The 22,415-nt window shown below is 55.3% G+C and overlaps 3 protein-coding genes and 2 non-coding genes across 6 annotated transcripts in view; 3 read left to right on the top strand and 2 right to left on the bottom strand.

Moving 5' to 3' along the window:
• The window catches only part of LOC128279201 (uncharacterized), a 50,923-nt gene extending 44,823 nt beyond the window's left edge, over positions 1–6,100 (bottom strand). Inside the window, exons 1-5 of the mRNA XM_053017919.1 lie at positions 5,931–6,100; positions 5,669–5,864; positions 2,613–2,726; positions 1,989–2,163; positions 23–667 (exon numbers count right to left, since the gene is read on the bottom strand). Of these exons, the coding sequence (XP_052873879.1) occupies positions 23–667; positions 1,989–2,163; positions 2,613–2,726; positions 5,669–5,864; positions 5,931–6,100 (1,300 nt within the window). The remainder of the gene's footprint in view (positions 1–22; positions 668–1,988; positions 2,164–2,612; positions 2,727–5,668; positions 5,865–5,930) is intronic.
• A 7,308-nt stretch (positions 6,101–13,408) lies between these two features.
• Trnal-aag (transfer RNA leucine (anticodon AAG)) lies at positions 13,409–13,490 on the top strand. The gene has a single exon. It is a non-coding gene; the product is annotated as a tRNA-Leu (tRNA).
• A 439-nt stretch (positions 13,491–13,929) lies between these two features.
• Positions 13,930–14,529, top strand: LOC128268222 (protein G12-like). Its single transcript, XM_053005257.1, has one exon. The coding sequence runs from the start codon at positions 13,930–13,932 to the stop codon at positions 14,527–14,529; it is 600 nt and encodes a 199-aa protein (XP_052861217.1).
• Positions 14,530–14,981: 452 nt separating this feature from the next.
• Positions 14,982–21,452, top strand: LOC128269319 (muscle M-line assembly protein unc-89). 2 transcript variants are annotated; one of them, XM_053006757.1, is made up of 4 exons: positions 14,982–15,313; positions 15,585–17,342; positions 18,378–18,506; positions 18,762–21,452. In XM_053006757.1, exons 1-4 carry the CDS (start codon positions 15,247–15,249, stop codon positions 20,720–20,722), a joined length of 3,915 nt encoding a protein of 1,304 aa, XP_052862717.1. In that variant the 5' UTR covers positions 14,982–15,246; the 3' UTR covers positions 20,723–21,452. The 2 variants fall into 2 exon arrangements, with proteins under 2 accessions (XP_052862717.1, XP_052862718.1); XM_053006758.1 differs by lacking the exon at positions 18,378–18,506.
• Positions 21,453–21,558: 106 nt separating this feature from the next.
• On the bottom strand, positions 21,559–21,630 carry Trnae-uuc (transfer RNA glutamic acid (anticodon UUC)). Its single transcript has one exon. It is a non-coding gene; the product is annotated as a tRNA-Glu (tRNA).
• Positions 21,631–22,415: the final 785 nt, after the last annotated feature.

Here is a 22,415-nt window from a genome sequence, read left to right as displayed (position 1 = left end):
GTCTCACAGCGTGCGATCGTACCTAACATAATTTGGTTGTCTTTGAGCTTCTGAAGGTTCGTGCTCGCCAGCGCGTAATCCTCGACCCGTTCGCCCATAATGAGCGACTGGAACACGTCACTCGTCTTGTCGAAGTACTCCGCCACCAGGCGGAAGAAGCGCACCGAGGTGATCAGCACGTTCCGGCGCCGCTCGAGCCGCTGCGCGAAACTGCGGCACACAAAGTCCATCCACTCGCGCTGCGACATCAGATCCTGGTGGGCCGCGGCCGTGTCCTTCTGGTGGCGCGGCAAATTGTCGATCTTGTACAGCAGCTCCGCGTAGCACCCGTACGTTTTCCAGCACTGCAGCTCGAGGATCTCGTGCTCGAGCCGCAGTTTGTCCGCAGTGCCCACGTCGTAGCCCACCTTCAGCTGGGCGTTCAGCATCGACTCGGCCGTCGTCAGGATCCAGCTGGTGACGTGCGAGACACCCTCCTCGAGCGTGGCCAGCTCCTGCAGCACCTCGACCGTCCGCTCGAGCTCACCGCGAGCCCCGTTCACAGTCGTTTGCTTACGGTCGAGCGCGTTCAGCATGGTTTCGATCTGGCCCTTGGCATCGGTCAGATCCTGCGAGACGGCCGACCGCGCACCGTGCAGGTCCCCCAAATGGGACAACAGCTTCTTGCCTATGCCCGGCGGGGAGAGAAATGGGATACATTAATGTGCTGGTACTCTATTTCTTTTGCCGATTCCGGCACCGACCGTGCGTCAAAATTATAACCGGATCAAACGCGTAATCGGTTTAATGACCGGTTTAACCGGCACTCCGACCGGTCGGGTCTAATTAATTTATAACCCACAGCCGTCCTCCAGGTGTGCAATTATCTAATTTATATATTTATCGGCCACTCTCTACCCATGTATGGCCCACCCCGAACCTAATCTGGCTACCGCACTTTCAATTACTATACTCCGGGGCGCTGGGCACTTCATCTACATAAAACAGGCTCCATTTGCCGTGGGGGCCGCGAAGCAGTAGCGGATCAGCGTGTGGCGAGATTTACTGCACCCATTGTCTTAATTACAGAGATCCAACCGACCGCACTGGCTGGTCCGGTGCTGGCTGGTTCTTTCCCACCAAGCAAACCCAACCCGGCCGCCGTGTGTACGAGTTCCGAGCATAGATGCGATTTAAGCGGTAGCCCGCTACATGCTGACTACATTAGCGCCCAGCCTTTCTATTCCGTGCCGTGTAAGGCCGGGTCCGGGGTGTTGGCCACCACTCATAAGCTCCCCTCTCCAGCCTAACCCGTGCCCTGCCCGTGCCCTGCTCTATGAAGCTGACCCACATCGCATCGTACGGGGTTGTGTAAATAAAACTAAATAAAACACTCGCGCGAGAACCCACCACAGCCAGAGGGACTGTGGCTTTGCTGGAGCTGGAGCCAGAGGGGAAAGCACTAGAAACTGGGTCTCACATTTGGGGGGTCGTTATACAGCCCCACGCGCCTGCAGGTGACAGGTTTTTAAGTGCCCACCTAGACGCGGCATTAACGCGTGTTGCTCTCGACACCGGTAGTTACCTCATCAGCAGCGGACGCTTCCAGCGGAAGCGCACCACTCGCTCGCGCGCGTATGACATCTCCGCGCGTCCAACCATAACGAGCGCGGGACGTCCCACTCGAGACGGAAATGGTAGATCATCAACTCGGGAGGGCTTTCACGCCGCCACCGCAGCCTGTCGCAGGCGGACGTGAGAGGAGAAATTAAGCCCTCATCGATCGACGCACAACAACCGATCGATTGTTCCATTAACCAAACATGGCACAGGCCTCGCCCGGTTGTAAGCCGGAACCCATTCTACTGGCCGGAGGAAAAGGCTGTGCTTTCGCTGGGCACTCCGCGCGGATCTTAAGCCTACGCCTCGGTCGTATTGAGAGAGAAATTTATCGGAAGAGGAAAAGACCGGGCCCGTCATAACCCGGCCACTGCGACCTGCCAACTTACCACCGTCCATGACGAGGGAGAGAAATTTTTGCACATCCACGTTCAGCTGCTGGCACGACTTGAGGGCCGCCGACGACTCGCTCGCCCGCACCGTCCGGTTGTCCAGCAAGATGAGATGCAGGTTTTCTAGGTCACCGATCGCTTTATCGTAGGATTTTCGGAATTCTTCGATGCGCTACAGGATCCGCCGGCAAGAAGGGACAACGAAAAAAACCGAAACCGAAATGAAACAAGAAAAACACATTAATGAGCCGTCCGTCGATGAGCACGGACGATCCTCTCTCTCCTTTCTTCATTGAGATTTTATGTTTTGGAACCCGTCATCGAACCCGTCACGGGAGGTGTCACACGGCGGGGTGTTAGAAAGTTCTACGTCCAGCCACCTAACCAGCCACCAACCAACCAGATCCGCTTAACGATCAGGTCCGGCCGGGCCGCTCGGTGCGCGAAGCTGGGAAATTTAATCTCCCCAAGAATCTCTCCCAATTAGCATCCGAATGGCTACATTAGCTGATCGCTCCGCCGCCTTTCGTGGGCTCGACAGAGACCCGAAGCGACCGGCTTCGGACGTATTCCGTTTCGGTGTCGGGATTCCAAATGAGGAGTTGCCGGTCAAGGACTTACCTCACGTGACTGGATCCACTGGTCGTGGTTGTAGGCGATGACGCCGCCCAGCTCCTCCGGCAGCTCGCTGGCGTCAAAGTACTTCGTCAGTCGTGACTTCGAAATGATGGTTGGCTAAAGAAACGAAAGTAAAGTTTAAGTCAAGGACCGCTTGGAGTACAATCAATTAAACGTGTCTAGATGATCGATCGATCGTGTGAGCGATACAGGTTTGAGGCAGGTGACTCCGTTCACTGTCTATTACTATATTATTTCAATTCTGCAGCAAAAAGCGGATTATGCGATCCCGTCGGCACTTCTCCACCGGATCACCGATCATACAATTCCGACGGAGGGACTCGTCAACAAAAATTGCACTCTATTACCGCATCAGAAATGATTACGATTACGATCGCTGGCTAGAAATGTGGGGCACACCGGCGGCGGAAAAATGGTCTGACCACCTCACGAATGCTCACCTAATTTGCTCATATTAGACTCCCGTGCCCGAATTGAATTAGCGAATCCCGCCCGGCAGCCGGCCAACATCGAACACCGAATAATGGACGCCAAATGGCTGCCGCCGCCAAAAATTACGCAAATTTGCACCACCCAGGCATCGAAACGGTGGCCAACTTTCCGTTTCAAACATGGTTCTCTCGAATCGGTCGGTTCACCATTTTCGCGCTCCGTATGTTTGCGATTCCCCTTTGCGATTCGTTTTCCACCGATCGATAGACGTGTGCGCAATTGGGCAAAAAGCGAAACGTTTACTGCTTCTCTGGCGTCGGGCGATTAGGCAGCAAGTGTCCCAGGGTCCCAGTACCCCACCGGGAAAAAGCGCCCATTGTGCTTATTGTGGCAGCAAATTTTGCTGGCTCTGGAAGGGCCCCTTGGGCCTCGGAGCGGGGTGTCCATCGGTTTCTTTTCTCCCTGTTTTTTTTCCTGGTTTCAAGCTGCGCTTTCGCAATTATTCCCCGCCCGGCCGGACGCAACGGAGAAAGTGCAACAGATTACCGCGAGGTCCCTACCGCTATTGTGTGTGTATGTGCTGTTTTGTGGTAAAGAGCACCCCATATGAGGCCCCATGTTGCCGGAAACGACTGCCGACCCAAGCGAATGCATATAATGATGGGCCTGTGATGCGAGTAGCAGCAAGAGTGACCCCCTCTGATTGCGGGAAGCAACGCGGACCGCGGACAATAATGCAAAGGCATCCACCAGCAGATCCAGCACAGCGGGTGATTTGCTAGCGAGCTTTCTACCTGTAGTTACAGTAATTTATTGGGAACATTTTACTGTTTAAATTCGGAACGATTAGATCGAAACTGTGGCTTCCCGAATTGTTTGAAATATTTTCCTATGCTGTTCAGTGACTAACTGTAGAACGAATGAAAAGCATGAGGTTCATTTCCAGTGCCCGATTTGAAGAGGCACGCACGCTAATAAGTGGCAGCGTTTCTGGGGCTCAAAAACCAGGTTTCATGGGCCCCAAAGCATAAAACCTCCGTAGATTATTATGCGTAAGACCAAAAAACACGACGCACAATCCGATCGAGGCAGGGAGCCTGTGACACATACCGCTCGCTTTACCGAGCAATCCCTCATGAATAAAATGGTAATAAAAAATATGGAGCACACACATACACAGCTCGCACGGGAGCACGCATTAGTTAGCATATCTGCAACAGACCAACTCATAAACCGGCCTCACCGACCGGCTATGGAGTAGAATTTTCCCCCGAGCGGGAGCCAATACGAGGAAAGTGCCGGCGTTAGTTCCGGCGTCGAAACTTTCTTGGGAAACAGCGGGAAGTAGCGAGCGTCACGTACACACGGCGCCGGGACTCCTGACCCCCTGACAACCGTGACCGTGGCGAAGGTGATGCGAATTGTCTTCCCCGTCCACCTCGTCCGTGGGCGTAGTTGAGGTCGCGCACATACGCCTCTGCGCCTCAATTGGAAGCCCCCTCGTGGATAATGAAGGCTAATTAGAGACCCTTACAATCACAGAGCACCCCCGTTCGTGGGCCGCCCATCAGCCGCCATTGTACTCTGGTGAGTAGGAACCGAGGAGGGCATCAAAAAGAGTTTAGCCGTCATCGCCAGAAATGAGAAGCACACGTCCGTGGCCCCCGTTTTTGCCCTCGGTCGGTCCGTGGAGATGTGAAAGGCTCTTGGGACCCTCCTCCTCTAGCAGCAGGTGCAGCTAGTTGCGCGTTATCTCCCTGCACCCTTTGTCACGGCTCTCCACACGCATGACGCACGTGACTCCGGACCGTTGTTTACAGCTTGTTCAATCCAGTAGCTAATTAGGCGGTAGCGTTCCTACCGAGCGATAAGCGTGGTCCCCCCCTAACCGATAAACCCCATTTAGCGTCACCTATCGAACGATCTGTTAAAATCTGTTGCCCATTAAAGATTAGCAGCTACCTCTGCAGTGCAGTCCTAGAGTGCAATTACGCCGCTGGCCCCCCCGAATTTGTTGTCAAGACAAACCGAACCGAAGGTTCCAGAAATCTACCTCCGATACACCAGTGTACAATCTGCAATTGGTTGCCTTGCGGTCCCCATGAATGGACTGCGTGTTCCATAACCTCCACCGAGCGTGCTAGGTCACTAGGGACCCGTTTGGCCAGACCAGACAGGACAACTCATGTTTGGCCCGGGGGCCCGTGCACCATCTTTCTTATCGACTCGACCGATCGACAACATCAACTTCGTCCACCATGCCCGAGAATCCCCATTATGTCATCCCCCCCCGGGGCAAGTTTGCAAGTCCCGGCGAGACCTTGACCAGCCCACCGGACATAGCGACCGATAGAAGCGACACACCCCAGACCAGGATGACAAGCGCAACGATAACGTATCGCATCGCGGTTTGCGCGATCGATCGCCGAAATCACTTTATAATTGCTCGTTCACTTCAAGTGCCACCCGTACGAAGATAGACGAAGTAACGCGCCATCAATCACGCACGTTTCGATTGCGGGCTCCCGAACTGCAGCTTGATCCCCCCGAACGCCCCAGAACTCTCGTCCGATCTCGTTCGATCTGGTTCGAGGGCGAATACGTACCTCGCCTTTGCGGTGTTGCCGGGCACAATTCTCGACCCGGTTCTTGTCCCAAAACGCGTCCGGCCGTATCACGAGAAACTCGTTCGTATATTCGCCCAGCAGCTGCTGGACGTGCCTGATATACTGGCGTGCCACACGCCATGAGCACTTCTGGGCATCGAGAATAACGGCCAGTCCACTGCTGACCGTGTCGGGGCTGAAAAGGGGCCGAAGGTATATTAGTAGCGTGGCGCCCTCGAGCGTTTGTTCAACAACAACCTACCTCAAGCTGGCCAGCAGATACTGTACCGTCGTCTCCAGGAAGCCCTTCATCCAGGGTAGACTGTCGTAGAACGGGACCGGTATCACGACCAGCGGATGCCCGTCACGATCCCGGCCACCGGGCAGGTACGCCGTCTGCGTGGTCAACGCATTCAGCACGTCGGCCTCCATCGCGGTGCCACCCCGCGATACTGTAGCACTCCGTTCAATACTTGGAGCCCTTCTTGGCCACTTTCACCACACGGCACACTCGGCACAGCCCTACGCACAGATGCAAAACCAAATGAAACACTGTCACTTTCACGGCACTCACGACGCACTCTCCTCCAACAGATTCCAAAGGCACTTCTTGGGGCGGCTAGCAAGATCCATCACCAGCCAGCTCCTTGACGCACACGAAACATGATCGTTCACTCTCTCGACGCCGCATATCTTTGCCGGCATGCCGTACAAACATTCCGGCCGAGAGCCACCTACGCCCACGGCCACGGGTTGGCTGTTGGAGGGCAGCAATCACAACTCTTGGCTCTTGTGGCTTGGGCCTCCACACACATTTCCAAGAGAGCTGGAGTCCGCGAGCCACACAGCAGAACACGCAAAAAAAGGAACTCCGGTATGCCGTTATGTTGAAATCGGCCCCGTCCCGTCGGTTGATGGCGCCTTTAGAGAGCTTGTGACACGGTTGTATATCTCCGCCCCGGGGGGCCAACACCGTGTTAACTGTGTTTTCTTATGCCAGTTCCAGTCGTGTTCCGTACGGTTCCGCCATCTTTTTCGCTGTCTGTTGTTGTGCGCGTTGACAATAACTATTGTTCGTGACTAAAACGAGTGCAAACAAACATGGAGATTGCAATTGCTTAACGCCTTGTATCCTTTCGTCGCACAACACTGTTGGGGCACACACTAGAGGTAGCAGGTATTAATTATGTTGACCCTTTTTTGGGCGAAAACAATTCCAAGCTTCCGGTCTCTCTCGCTCTCTCTTTCTTTTTGGTCTACACGCGCCCCGGTTTGATGATCGTGCGGGATCTTTCTCTCTCCGTCAGTAGAGTCCAGTTGCGTGTTCTCCACAGGTTCTCCAACTTGATCGCCACGCGATTTCTTTTCCTTCGCTCAGGATGGTTGGGATGGCGTCGATGCTCTCTTCCTGTTTTTAGGTCATACAAGAGGAGACATTATGCTCCCCGCCCCGCGAAGGTTAACTCTGCACTCGAATCAACTGTAAATAAAAACAACAAAAAAATGGGATAAATAGGGAGGTTAACCAAACACACAGACACACGGTCGTAAACTCAATTTGGCAAAAGCGCAAATTTTGTGCTGCCATGTTCGATGACAGACTCGCATGGCGAGGCTAAAGCGGACTTTAATTATACAGGTCGAATGGAAGAGTTCTACTCCAGAGGCAGCCCGGTGTTTTGGGGACACGCCACACACGGCTACGACCGACGATCCGAAGAGGAAACTTTCACTTTTTGCCAACCCCCTTTGTGGCTGCCGTTCGGCGGCGGCGTACCTGTCAAAGTTTGTTTTATGAACCTTGGTCGCTCGCTTGTGGCGGGATCCCCCGTCCTAAGTAAGCCGTGATAAATCTTCCTCTTCTGTGGCTTTTATCATCAAAACGGTGCGCGAGTTGTAACGGTGTACCGAATTGTATGTCCAAAAGATAATTCATCTAATAAAAATAGCCCTTGAATCAAGCCAAGACATGCGCCGTTGTACACACTGCAGCCACAAGCCAACGGGGTATGACTCTGTACTTGGAAGCACCACTCTGCAGTATCCGCATCCGATCCGCCGCTGCGATCTTCGCTGCCAAAGAAAGTATTTTTAATTTATTCATCAATAAAATACTCGCGTCCGTTCCGTCCGCAAAACGTGTTTCGCCGGATGGGTCACGCCGATGACGTGCCGCTTCCTCTTGCCCGACCGCCACACGACGACGACGACGACCAACATAATATTTCCTTCTTATTTCCTACCATTTATTATCCTCCCGCTTATCTGCTTCCCGTACCGTCACAGAGAGACCGAACTGCCCGAAGCCTGGACAGAACCCCGTTCACCGGACATGAACCGGGAACGGGGGCGAGTTCTTTCGCCCCGTACGCGACCGGTTGCCTTTCCAACCGAATGGCCGAATGGAAAGGAAAATAAGCGGTTGTGGCTGCCGTGCTCAGCAACTGCGCTGGGGCAACGGTCCGCCCCAATCAGCTGCACCTTGCATCGGGGTTGCAGCAGAGAACGCCGTTCCCGACGGTCGCGGTGGCGGTAAAAGTGTGTCAACGAACACACGGCGTGCATAAATCTGCAGAAAAGCTCCGCAGGAGATCGAAATGTAAACACACACTCACACACTCGGGACCAGAGAGACACCCCGATGACGGACAGCTCCGACGTCGTCGTCGTCATCATCGCCTTTCTGCTCTCGACCGGATGATGAAAATTAATAAATCAATCGGCCCATCCATTCAGCCAGGAGGGCCGCCGGATGGCGAAACCTGTCCCCCGGGAATGGTGGACACAAGGAATGGAATGTCCTGCGCGTGTCCTCAATTCGGCTGGGCAACTTTTCCTTGTCACAGCAGGAGTTGTTGGTGTGATGGCCCTACGTATATGATTGTTCCAGACGACAGCCCGAAATACCCAGCGCACCCTTCAACCGCACTCCCAGACACCATGACTAGCCCCTTTTTGGCACACAAAGCCCACAGCTTGAAAGTTCATCGCGTTGGTTCGCGGCCTCGATCTGTGTTGCGGTGCCACTTCAGTATTTCCATAATAAAAATTCCAATAATGATGCACCCGCAAAGCAGACGTCGAAGAGGGGCCTCTGAATCCTCGGGAGCCACGCTGACATTCCACAACGCTGGGATGGTGTTTGCGGCACCTTAAGGCACGGTTCGCAGCACCGAATGTATGCTCTCTGCACCGCGCAGATCCCGCACAAATAACGGACACGAACCTCGAAGACGACTGGATGGGGAGTGTGGCCTATTGCAATTACCGCGCTGAGTGGCTTCGAAAGGTGGCAAAAGGTCATTCCTACGTCCTACGCGATCGTCTAACCGTCCGATCCGTTAGATTTCTCACACTCGCACCGACCGCCGACGCTAGATTCCATCCATTCCGTCATTTACTAAAACATAGCCGCCGACCGCAGCAGCGCGGCCATATGCAAATTAGTGAACTTGAAACGCCCATTGCCCGTAGGACATTGGCCGTGGCTTTCTCGTCAGATCCCGTAACCTGTCCGCTGTTGTTTGTCTCCCGGTCAATCCATTATGAAGCAGACAGCAGCATAGGGAGGAGAAATTGTTTGCGTTCGAAATTGACACTATCATAATACGCGCGCACAAACGGTGATGGCCACACACTCTTTTGGTGCTCTTGACGCCGGTATGCTTCAACCACGTCTTCTTTCCGCGTTCGCAGACGAGGCGGGCGCTAGGTCAATACCTGCGTCTTGGATTGATTCCAACTAAGAGTGCTTATGCCTTATGCCGTTCAGCCTACAGTTGGCCAACATTCGGTGTAGGGATCTTTGGAATTCATTTGACTTTTATGGTACTACCAGCAATAAGCTTGGAATAATGGCCGGAAATAGGACCTCCCCAGAGCAATTGAATGTATGAAGTAGACCTAGTTCCATTTTAGAATTCTCCACGCTGTTCCCTTTGACACGGATCACGGAGCGGGCCCAGAGGTCTAGAACTCTAAATATGAGCCGACCGTATGACAGCCGTTTTCCAGTGGCTAATGGAAGCTATTTATCCGCACGTACTCCGATCCAAACGAACCGAAGCAGCAACCAAAGTCAAATATTTAACTTTCGTCTCCTCAAACAAAACGGTTCTAATTTGTCGCTCCAACTTTTATCAGCCCGGGACGGAACAAGATTATACTCTGCCTCTCTCTGTCGACTGCTTCGCGATGGGATGTGAAGTGTTTAGCATGTGGACCCCACGGCTCAACGTTTATCTTCCCAGTCGCCGTTGTTACACAACCGCTTAACTAAACAGAACACAGAGCGCGGCTGTTTTCTGGGCTTTCTTTCTTTTTCGGTGGGACTCTCTAGTAGGTGGACGTCTTGTTCGGAAAACGATGGAAACAAATAATGGCGGGTGGTTGATTCCCCGACACCAGGCGACACGCTTACACTGCTTACTCGGGCGGATGTTTTGACCACGGAATCGTCGTGGTGATGGTTATGAAGCGGAAAATTTCTCCAACAGCCCAGCAGCCTCGATTGTTGACTTATGTCCGAAAGCGTGGAGGTCTCATGGAAATCCCTTTAATTGGATATCGAGATTGGGAAGTTCCCTTTCAGTTGGCCGTATCAAATGACACCGAATTTGTCACTCGACAGCATCGAGCATCCCTTGAAACCCTCTCTCCGCCTTGTGTCGGGGAGTATACCTCGCGGGAATCCACGGGGATCGGCCATTATCGAATGAAGCCATCCAACGGAGCACGGACCGCAGCAGGCATCTAAACCGCCACTCGCTCCCCCCACGCGCCGGTGTGGTTGCGCTTCCGCTGTCCCGGTAGGTCGCGGTCAGCGGTGGTCAGTAGAACCAGTAGGGTAGAGGACTTGTTTTAGGTCTTTTTCGCCGACCACTCCCCTACGCGCTGCGGTGGCGGGACACGATCGTCGTTCCTTCGTTCGATTCCTGTTTTTGGGCCGAAACGATCACATCATCAAAGAGAGCAGGAGAGGAGCGAGCGAAGAAGAATGGAGCGCCCAAGAGCGCCGTGGAGAGAACAGGTTAACCGTGCCGCGATGATGTGTTATCGCCGCATCCACCGCGTACGTAACTGTAAAAACCAGTGTGTGTACAATGCGCGCGCGTCCTCTGGCGCAGGCGTACGCCGACGTATTCCGGGCGACAGAACCGAACGGAGACAACTCGATGATCTCCGCGCAATGGGAGCGACACTAATTAAAGCTTCATTCATTTGAGGTGCCGTCCGAGAGATAAGACAGGCGTTTGGACAGCGATCACTGGGGAGTTCGCAGAGTTCGCAAAAACGGAAGTCACGCTAACCACTTGGCACGCCAAATTAGAATAATCAGTGCCGGTTCTCAGACATGAATTCTGGGGCTGAATTTTTGACGAGCTTAACGCAATACTACTAAAACGACAGGCAGACAGACACGGTCCAGACATGGAGGGTCCAGATAATCGGTGAGAAAATTGAGTGCGATGTCTACACGCACAACTTCGGGCGGCGGCCCTTCATAATGCGTCTGCGGTCTACCGAATCGGGAACATCTCCCGTTTATTGTTGTTTATTTTTCGTCCAGAATGACCCCCTTTAATATGACTGCTTCCCATTCCCGCCAGAGGTAGGCCAGAGGGTTATCAGCGTCACGATCACCGCACGTCAGACGGCCAGGTTCTTATCCTTCTCTTCGTATCCACTTTGTTTCCACTCACTCTGGCTATCTCTCTCTCTCTCTGTGGAGTGCAACCGATCGGGTTAGAAAGTTGGCTTAGGAGTTGGCGTTGGTTCCTCTGCGGTGAGTCTCTCAACGTGCAGATCGCTCTCGAGCTCTGATTTGCATGCGCGCCAGAGTTGTGAGCTGTCCAACTGGACCGGGTCCGCGAAAGTCCCCTTGACTGTTGGCGGGGCGCGCAAGCTAACGGTCAATGATCGCGCACGTTCCACGATAAATTCCCGGGTCCGCCCGGGCGACTCCCGGGTGGCCGATAAGAGTCGCAACCGGTTTATCACATTAGCCACGCCTGCACATCGACCGGGTCTCGGTACCTACCTACGGAGCACACGCACGCGCGACATCGAAACACCGGACTCCGGGCTCGAAACCGCGATCTATTTCGCGGAACCCCCTGGGACCGAAACTGCAAACTCCTATAGAACTGCCCCTTAACTGGAGCAAGCCTGGAGTCAGCGATTCTGCGTCCGCGCTGCTCAACAACACCACAACAGGGCCACGCACACGGTATGTCGATCACATGGCTCGTTTTCAGATACGCCACGCGGGCACTCCCTAATTCATGCACAGACACTGCGACACACACAGGAATTTGTCTCGACAAAACAGGGTACGATCGCGATCTTTCACCGCACAATGACACCTCTCACAGAAGGGAACGTATTGGCACACGCGAAAACACTTAACGAAGGTTGTTTACAGCGCAAAACGTTCTCCGTGGTGTCACGTACACTATGGGACCATGTGGTGGCCGTTCCACTTTGAACCCACCACCTTCTTCACCACCCTCCGACCCGGACCGATCGATCGTTCGACGACTCGAAAAACGCATCCACCGTGCGTCTGGCCGTGATCGCGGGCTCCACACTTCTGCGGAGGTTCTCCAGCTCCAGCGCGCCAAAGCGCGCAATCCTCGCGCCGATCGCGAGCTAACGATCGTGGTGTCTCTGTTTCCCTCACGCCATCGGGGCCACGCAGCTTTCTCTCGTGAGTGCCCAGGTGCGCCAAGGTGAGTGCCGGCTCCGCGCGTTGCGATCGCTACAAAACGGATCGGGCTCCCCACCCGCTCCGGCGGACGCTGCTGCTGCTGCTGCACGTAAACGTCCCATTTCTCCCGGGGACCTGTTCTGCTTTGCGCGTTCTTTTTCCGCTTGGCTTGCGATCGCTCGCTGCACGAACTCGATTCGATGACCCCCGTACGGGACGCGGACTGGTGCTGCTGCTGGTCGCCTGGAAAGCCGCGGGTACGCGAGTCGACCTTGGTGGCCCCAAGCAGATGATCGATAAAACCACACCACCGGTCGTCACGCTCCTTTTCCGACCGGCGCCGCATACACACCTTCTCAAGGACGTTCACGGCGGCCGGTGTTCAGGTGGACCGGTGCATCCTCAGGAGCCCTCGGATAAGCAGGTGACCACGGATGTTCCTTCCGGTGAAAATGCCTTTCCATAATAAAAGTCAGTGTCCTTCTTTTATTCTGTTGCCACGAATGAGATGAAGTCAAACAAGGCGTCCAAAATCTAGGAAGATAAAAAAGTGGTCGTAATTGCAGTAATGAGCAGATTAAGCAGCGAAGGAGAATCAAACGTTCGGAAAGCGTAAGAGACTGCTGAAGAAAACACGTATCGTTGTATGGCGAAAGTTGGCTGAACTTTGAAGCACACGGTTTGATGAAAATATTTTGTGATTTTAAGAACTAGACGCGATGAAACAGATTCAATACGTGAATAAAAGACCAAGTCCTTGCAGAAATACAGCCACCGAATAATCGATTGGTAACAATCACTCACATCGTAGCGTAAGGATTGACGCCTGCTTCGATCGGAGGGGTTCAAATTTCAAAAATACCAACCGCGACAAATGATCGTAGTAAGCCGATGGCCTATGGACCGATTTTTAGGATTGAAGATTCTGGGAACGGCAATCCCAGGTTCTGGAACAGCATCTGCTTCTAGAAATGGATTGATAACCCAGACGCGCCCATCCGGCGACCATACGGCACGCCACTGCGCACCAAGGTAGCGTGGCCGAGCGGTCTAAGGCGCTGGTTTAAGGCACCAGTCACTTCGGTGGCGTGGGTTCGAATCCCACCGCTGCCATGCGAATTCTCAATCTTTTTGACCCTTTTTAAAACCCCCTGGAGTGACGCAGTTTTGCAAATTTTTCCATTACTGGCACATTTGGAAGGCCAACGCTGAGCGTCATGTCATCTGTAGCAACCACATAGTGATTGCACCTTAACGACTTGTAGCCGTATCAACAACCCCACCGATTCTGCGCCCGTCTGATAAGCGTACAAGATGCAGCGGGGACCGCCTTCCATCGGCCATGTCCCCCCGGGTGGGATGTCCACAAAAACGAGGAGACATGCCGGCAGATTGTGTAATCGGTATCGCGGGATCGCCGCCCTGATCGCTTGATACGGCACCGAAGAAAGAAGACCAACCGTGAGGGGGTATATAAGCCCAGGCCGGGTCCCTGTATCGTCCCAGATTCAGTTGACACCCGGTCCCTGACAGCCAACCAAGCCAACCAGCAATGAAGTTCCTCATCCTTCTGGCCCTGTTCGGCGCTGCCTTCGGGCAGAACCTGCGCGCCGAGGTCGACCAGCTGCTTCCGTTCCTCAACATGGACCAAGTACGCTCGATCTACCAGCGGTACGTGCAGACCGACGCCCAGGTCGGCGAGATCTGGAGCTTCCTGCAGTCGGCCGAAACCGACGCGGCCTGGCGGGTGCTCATCACCACGCCCGAGCTGCAGGAGATTAGCGCCTGGACGGAGGTCCGTGGCGTCAGCATCCGCGACTACCTGAACACTATCGCGGCCATGCTGGGGCTCACCCCGATCACCCGCTCGGTCACCGCCAAATCGCCGGCCTCCCGCTCCTGGAACGCCATGATGGACGAGATTCGCGCCGCCACGAACCTGGACGGTGCTGCGGCGCTCGCCGCCACGTTCATCGCCAACCCGTCCAGCGAGTTCGGTGAGCTGTACCGCATGATTCAGGCCCGCCAGGCCGGCTTCACGCGCCTCATCGCGCACCCGGATGTCACCCGCTTCTCCGCCCAGCTGCGCGCCTTCGGCGTCGACGTCGACCAGATCATCGCCCGCGTCCAGGCCTTCTTCGGCTGGAACTGAGCACCCCCCGTCGTCCCCGGCGTTGTGCCGGCGCGCGCGCTGGCAGCGTACCTCTGCACTTCTGTTATTTGATGTGAAATAAATGTAGAACACTGAAGCACCACTACCGAGAGGGGAAATCACATTCTTGTAGGCATCGGGCATCGGTGTCTGGCGATGTAAACAAATGCGGTCCTGCGTGCGCCGAAGAAGCTCTCCGCCGAGGTCTGCGGCGTGTAAATTTAGCTGCGGCCGTGCTCGTGCGCTCTTCGGATCGGATGGTGGCCGAACGGTTGGGTTTCGCCTAGAACCGTTTCACCGGGCCAGCCAGCCAGCAACCCGGTCGCGGCCAGATATTCAGTCTGGGAGCAGAGCTCGTGCCCTAGCGGCGTCGTCGGAGATCGCTCGATCGTTGCCACGCCCGCGCGTGTGCTTGTGTCCGTGTGTGTGTGTGTGTGAGGGACGGGGCGGACAACGGCGATGCGATGTGCGCGGTCCGCGATCGCGTTTCCGTGAAAAGTGAAAATTCTTCAAGCTCTTAACGACCCGCGTGCGCCACACGGGAGCAAAGGCCACTAGGGAAAACCGACGACCCGTTGTTTTGCAGGAAGCAACGCGCATTTGACAGTCAGCGCCAGCGAACGGGCCATACGTCACACATCGATCCGTGACGTGTGACTTAGTAGTAGTAGTAGTAGTAGGCGCAGCATTCTATCTGATTGACGTTCGGTGATCGAGATGGGCAACCAACCGACGAAACACTCGCCCGGTAGGCCGAAAAAGGCTGTCCATTGGAAATCGGCAGGTAAGGCAGTGTCATTTGCGTGTGTGTCGGGGGGACACACATGTGCACCGCACCCTGACCGACCGAAGAACGGGGTTTCAGACTTTTGCCAGTGCACGCCGATGGCAAGCGCGTTACGGGACTATTTTTAGCTTCCCATCTGACGACGGCGACCCGAACGGTTCCGCCGTCCACGCCACCGCCACCACCGCTCTGTCTCTCTCTCTGTCGGGATGAATGCAAAAACCCGAATATTCATTCATTTGATTTGCTCTCTCTCTCTCTCGGACAGAGCCGCCGGCACCGCCGGGAAAACCGACACTCGTACCAGGGAGCCCTTCGTCGGCACCGGACATTGTGACGATCCGCTGGACACGTCCACCGACCGATGGCGGGTCGGCCATCCTCGGGTACGTGGTGGAGCAGCGGCGCACCGGATCGCCGCACTGGGTCCGCGCCTGCCCCTCGCTCGTGCTGCAGACGGAACTCTCGCTGAGTGGCCTGGAGCCTGGCTGGCGCTATCAGTTCCGGGTGATGGCGGACAACATCGTGGGCCGGTCGGATGCCAGCGAAGCGTCGGACCCGCTCACCGTGACGCTCCAGCGGAACGCCATCTCGGCACCCCGCTTCCTGCACGAACTGTTCGATGCGACGGCGGTCGAGAACGAGAAGGTGGAGTTCCGGGTGCAGGTCGCCGGGACGCCGGTGCCGCAGATTAGCTGGTTCAAGGATGGGTTCGAGATCTACAGTAGCCGCCGGGCGCGCATCGTGACCGAGGCGGACGTCAGCGTGCTGGTCATCCACCAGACGGCGCTCACGGACGAGGGCGAGATCAAGTGTGCGGCGACGAACCGGGCCGGGCACAGCGTTACCCGGTGTCAGCTTACGATCGACGCGTTTCCGAAGATACGGCTGACGCGCCAGTACGAGGACGGTTTGATCATAGAGGCGGAGGAAGTGATCCGCCTGAAGGTGGCCCTCGCCGGACGTCCACCACCGATGGTCGAGTGGAGCCACAACGGGGAGCTGCTGGAGAACGACCGGCGACACGAGATCGTGACGACGGACAAGAACTCCACGCTGAAGATCGTCAACAGTGAGCGGGACGATCGCGGCGAGTACCACATCCGGGCGCTCAACAAGCTCGGCGACGACGTGGCGTCGTTCCTGGTGACGGTCACGGCCCGCCCACAGCCCCCGGGCCGCGTTACGATCGCGCTCTCGTACGGCAAAACGGTCACCCTGAGCTGGGCCGCCCCGGACGACGACGGGGGCTGCAAGATCGGGGCCTACATCGTCGAGTACTACCGGGTCGGGTGGGACGTGTGGCTGAAGGCCGCCACCTGTCGCCAGCTGACAACCACGCTGTCGGATCTGATCGAGGGCTCCCAGTACCGCTTCCGGGTGAAGGCCGAAAACCCGTACGGGGTAAGCGAACCGAGCGACGAATCGGACCTCCTGTTCGTAGCCGATCCACGCCGCGGCATTACGGATGCAACGAAAATCGCCTCTCCATCGACGTTGCCCCGCAAACGGCGCGACCTATCGCCGGTGGGGTCGGGTGCGAGACCCAAAAAAGCCTTCACTCCGGAACCGTACGGTCGGAACGATATCATGCTCGAGATGTCATACGGGACGCCGATCGAGCAGACAGCAAACCAGGGCGGCTACCAACAGCAGCCGAGTCCGCGCCCGGTACCGGAGGTAGTCATCACAGAACCCCTGCAGTCCACTGCGCCCCTTGCCGAACCCGAATCCGAATCGGAACTCACGGACAGTGCGGCCGCGACATCGAACCGTGCCTCACCGTTGCTCGTGTCATCGTTGAAGGCGATGCAAAAGTTCTCCAAAGAATCGAGTCCGCTGTCGTTCCGGTCGGGATCCGAGCGGGACCCATCGCCGACGGCCAGCTCCACCAGCGCCACAAGCGCCAGCGATCGCGGAAAGCCTACCGCGTCACCGACCGAGAAGTCCGAACCACGGACGATCCACAACAGCTCCGAGTTCATGTTGGTCCTGTACAATGAGCAAGAAGCGAGAAAAAACACCCGTAAGTAGTGCGTTCGGGGGATGGATTGTGCCAAATCCGCGTCATGCGGCCATCGGTGAGCCATCTTGATCTGATGGTTTTGATGTGCAAAGTTCGCCGCTGGATTTGAGCGATCGTGGAGAGGCCGATCGGTTTCCCCATGACTGTGGGAAAGCGCCACGGGCCAGCGCATCAGCGATCGTGCCGCAATCGTGCATTTTATGCTTCATCGTCGTCGTCGTGGATTGATTGGCAACTATGAAGTGAAGAATCCGCAACCGCCGAGATCCGATCTGATCCGACCGAGCGATCGATCGTTGATCTGGCTGTGAAAACATCACTCTAAAGTCGGCTTTAATTTAACAAATTGTACACGAATTGTACATTAATAATTCATATCGTCCGCGAATGTCCGAGAGCGCGTGCCACAACCTGCCTGGCCACGTAACCGAGCGTTTTACCGTCCGGTCACCGCCAGCCAGTTAACAGTGTTTGCAACACTCTCGTTGGCCACCATAAATAATTATACTTCGCGGCGGCCCCCCGTTGAAGCGGCCACAAAGCGGGTTGTTGGTAATTTATTAAACCGTGCGTATTGTTTCTCGCACCTGGCGGCCGGCCGCTAGATATTGGTTTCACTGCAAAACAATGCAAGACCCGATTGACGGCCGGGCCAAATGCCGGGCGGCTTTTCCCATGGCGCCACGACGGCGACCTTCGGGGCATTAAAATTCCAAATCGGAAAACCGAAACTCCTGGCCCTGTCGCGACGCCGCGACATCATTCCCGGAACGCGCCGATTGTTTTTGGGGCTTTTTCGGTTTCGGTTGCTGGCCGCAATGGCCCCCCCCGGGTGGGGGGTTTAGTTTATTGTTTCGCAATGGTTTTTATGTCCAAAAACCGCCCTTTTTTAATGTTGTTGCTGTTGTTTGTGAGAGCTTCATTTTTTTTGCTTTTTGCTTACATCACTCGCCCGATCAGTCACACATAACGTCACCCGGCGCAAAACAAGGCGTTCCGAATTCAAAACAAACTTCAAACCTTGCCACCTTGCAGCGACCGGAAGAACAGCCCCGACGGGCCCACCGATTCAGTGCCAGAGGGTGTGCTGGAAGTTCCACAAAGATCGCTACTTTCTGCAGAGACTCCTCACGCGACGTGGTTGCTCTCGAACGCTCGGTTCCGGTAAGGGCTTGCGGTGAATGCAATCCGTAGCACTATCCGTTCCATCTCAATCACCCGATCACTAAATCTCGATCGCTTCTAACCCTAGCCAGGCGTGAATTCCGAACCACACACACACTCACATACAGGCGTTTGGCGAATGCACTAACCCCCGTTGCGCGCACAGTGCCCTCACAACTATCACACGTATCACGCAAGTGTCCGTTCGCTAACCTTCGGTACATGTTCTTTCATCCTCCGTCGTGCCGGTGCCAGGTAATTCTACCTTCGACTTTGAACTGGACGAACTGGTGGCTCCACCGCCGCCACTGTCGTTGTCCGCGCCGGAACTCAACGTGGAACCACCGCCGGTACCGACGATGCGTGCCGGTGTCAGCTCCACGGAGCTGCTGTACGAGCGGGCGATGGCCCGCTTCTATCAGGCCGTCGCCTATGAGGAGTCGGAAAATCAGCGCAAAGAAGCCGAAGAAGCGGAACAGCGCCGGCGCCAAATCGAACAACCCGCGCTGGATGATAAGAACGCCGGAAACGCGACGGCAACCGTGAACCGCAGCCTGGTCGATCGGAGAAGCAGCCTACGGAAGCGGCTGTCCGGTGATAAGGACTCGATCGTCAAGCAGTCCAGCTTTGAACAGGATCCGGTCGTTCAGCATCAGCCCCAGCAGCCCCAGCAGCAGCAGCAGCTTTCACATTCCACACTCGCCGAAGAACCGATCCCGGAGGAGCTGCCAGCGGAGGATACGGTGCCGGAGGGGCACTCCGATGACGAGGGGGCCGAATCCGTCTCCTCCTCGATGAGCTCGATGATCGAAGAGCTGAAGCGCCGTGAACTGGAGCACCAGCAACAGCTGCAGCAGCAGGCCATGAAGCGGCGCGGCTTCATGGACGACGATCAAGTCGACGAGGAACCGTACCATCCGGGGGTGCAGCGGATGCGCTCGCCGTACCGAAACCCGGACCCGAGCCAGGCGATCGAGGTGCTCACGGTACCGATGCCCCTGCCGGATCCCAACTTTGTGCCCAAACCGATCCTTAAGCGACCCTCGACCGAGGTGCTGACCCAGAATTTACCGGCACCCCCGGTGCTCCAAACGCGAACTCTCACACCGGACCGTCAGGTGTCGCCGGCGAAAGCGAGCCCCGTTCGGCAGAAATCGCCAACACCCGAGCCAGTGACTGCGGCACTACCCCCGAAGGAACCGTCTCCGGCAAAGCAAACGATCCCCGCGGTGACGCCGCCACTCGCCGAGAAGCAACCGCCGGCGGAAGAGGACATCAAGCGGGCGATCGTTTCGGAGGCGGCCCGCCAGCGGCGGCTCGAGACGCGCCAAAACTCGATCGAGGAGTCACGTGCCGTGGCCGACTTCTACAGCGAAATGGTGCAGCAAATCGAGAGCTCCAAGAAACCGCGCAAGCTGCCCCTCTACATGAGCCCGGACGAGGTACGCAAGCTGAACGAGCGCGAGCACTCGCGCCACTCGTCCCGCGCCGGCTCCAAATCGCCGCTCACCCTCGAGGATGCGTACGGCTCGCGGTTCCGCTCGTCCCGGTCACCCTCACTGACCACCACCACCGATGGTCCGTCTGTGGTCGTACACCGTCCCGGCCGACCGGCGCGCGAAAGTAAAATCCTTCGCGGGCGCTCGGCTTCCGTCGAAAGCGATATAGTCTCCAAAGGTCCACCGGTCCCAGTGGCCACCGCCGCTGCTCGGCCGCAAACGCCGAAGGACGAGCCCGCCCGGCCCAGCCGACCGGTGGAGAAAAAACGCACACCCGGTCCGCTCGGGAATCGCTCGCGATCTAACTCGGCCGCTCGGACCGCGGGGCCGGTTCAAGCTGTTTCAACAACGCTTGCCGCCAACAATGGGAAGCCGCAAGTACCACAGAGCTCTCCAGCGGCTCCCGTTCGGACGATCACCAACAAACAGCCGACACCGGAGCCACAACGGGTCACTAAAGTGCCGCCTGCCGCCAGCTCGTCGTCCGACCCGGAGCCACCGATTACCGCCAAACCCGTGGAGGAGGGATCCCTCAAGCCGACGGTGTCGTATCTGACGGACGTGGCATTGTTTGCGATCGCCTGCTGGTTGTACCTCTTCAAGAATCCGAAGCTGGCCCTACCGGTCATCTTGCTGATCATGTACCGCCACATCCGCGAGGCACTGAAGGACAAAATGCCAGCCTGGATGCGGCGTAAGGAGGGCGCGGCGAGCTGAGAGTCGGTACCCGTCCGAGTTCCTGATAAAGACATTGTTTATTGTGGCAGCAGAAAGAATGCCGACTTCGTGTTCCTCGCGCACCGTGTTCGCTGTTCTTTTGGTCGCGGTTTGTTTAATCCGGGGCGCAGACTCTAGTTGTAATGAGTGTGTGACTAGTCATCGCTGACGGCGGTGCGCTACCACCACCCCGCGTCCGCGGGCCGATAGTGTCCTGTTTTTAGACCGTTACGCACCACGTTCGTAGTGTACGCACCTAGTCCAGTGTGTGTGTGTGTGTTTGTGTGTTGTACGTTTCTACTTTTGTACGATTTTCACCGTGAGACTGCACCAAAAGGGCCAACCAGGCGGAAGTCAACGATAAGCGCGAACCCTGCACCTGCAGAGCACAACGGGAGACGTCTCGCAAGAAGTTGACCACCGACCGCAGTCTGTGACCCGCGGAGATACGAAAGAGTGATGGCCTCTTTTTAAAAGCGACCCCACCATCCGAAGCGAATGATTATTTTTGTTACCTCAAGTTATTGCACCCGGCGCCGCAGCGAAGTGATGCAAGTGCGGGTTGTTTTTGGGTGAGTTCGGCCCGTGGCCGAACGCGTTTATACCAACATTTGTACCAGCACACCCGTCACATATTTGTAATGCGCGTTTAATGTTAGTTATTTATTTGTATATATCCGCGTTTTCCCTTTCGAGGCACGAGCACTAACGGAGAAATAAAACGGAAGAAACGGGCACTTTGTGTGGTGTCAACCAACGAGCAGGCATCTGATACTGTCGAAAACATGTAAAAAATGCAAGCAAAAACGTAGTAACTAAGTATATATAAAAATATTTTCCCATACCGGGAATCGAACCCGGGCCTTCTGGGTGAAAGCCAGATATCCTAGCCACTAGACCATATGGGAGATGCATCTCCCAGTGGTCCTCTCGGCAATGCAATATGTGGCCCAAAACTATTGCGACAAAAACAAACTACTATCAATCTGATTGCTCATTGCCTCATAAGGATCTCACTTCTCACTGATCAGACGTGCCTCTGCTTAGCTCCGTTGTTTTCTCCAATTTCACCAACTCCTAAGTAAGTAAAATTAAAATTAAACATTGTCTTCTGGTGCAGGACAAGACCGCTCAGAGGGTATTTCCGAAGAAGAAGAAGAAGAAGTTATCAACACAGCGTCAGTATTGGTTGTATTTTTGAACACTGAACACTCTCTCTCTCTCTCTCTCCCTCTCTCTTTCTCTCTCTCTCTCTTTAAATAAAATAAATTAAATTAAATTACATTAAATTAAATTAAATGAGTCCCCCGTTTCCCGGTTTTCGATTCCGCGTGGCCCCTAAATGTAGGCTGCAGTATGCGCGTCGGCAGAGCGTAAGGTAAAGCTTCGCCGCGTGGAAGCTTTCATCAAAGCTTTCGTTCTTTCAAACCGATCCACCTAAAGCCGGTACGAATGTTTTAGTTATGAAATTTGTACACTTACCTTTTCAAATGACGATTTGAGGTTGCTCACTTTGAAAACGATTCATTATGTTTGTTTCCCTCGTTTTTTTGACTGTTTGGAACGCGTGCAACTCATTACGTTGAACTCCATGCAAAGGTCGCTTTGATTTTTCACGTAAGACTGTGCAGAACATTACATAAATCAAGTAGCCATCATCGAATCCCGTGTGCCCACCCTTAATGAGAATCTA

The sequence above is a fragment of the Anopheles cruzii genome, chromosome 2, assembly GCF_943734635.1.
Source record: "Anopheles cruzii chromosome 2, idAnoCruzAS_RS32_06, whole genome shotgun sequence".
Taxonomy (NCBI): domain Eukaryota; kingdom Metazoa; phylum Arthropoda; class Insecta; order Diptera; family Culicidae; genus Anopheles; species Anopheles cruzii.
The sequence above is the reverse complement of the archived record's forward strand: the minus strand, read 5'-3'. Positions and strand labels throughout refer to the sequence as shown.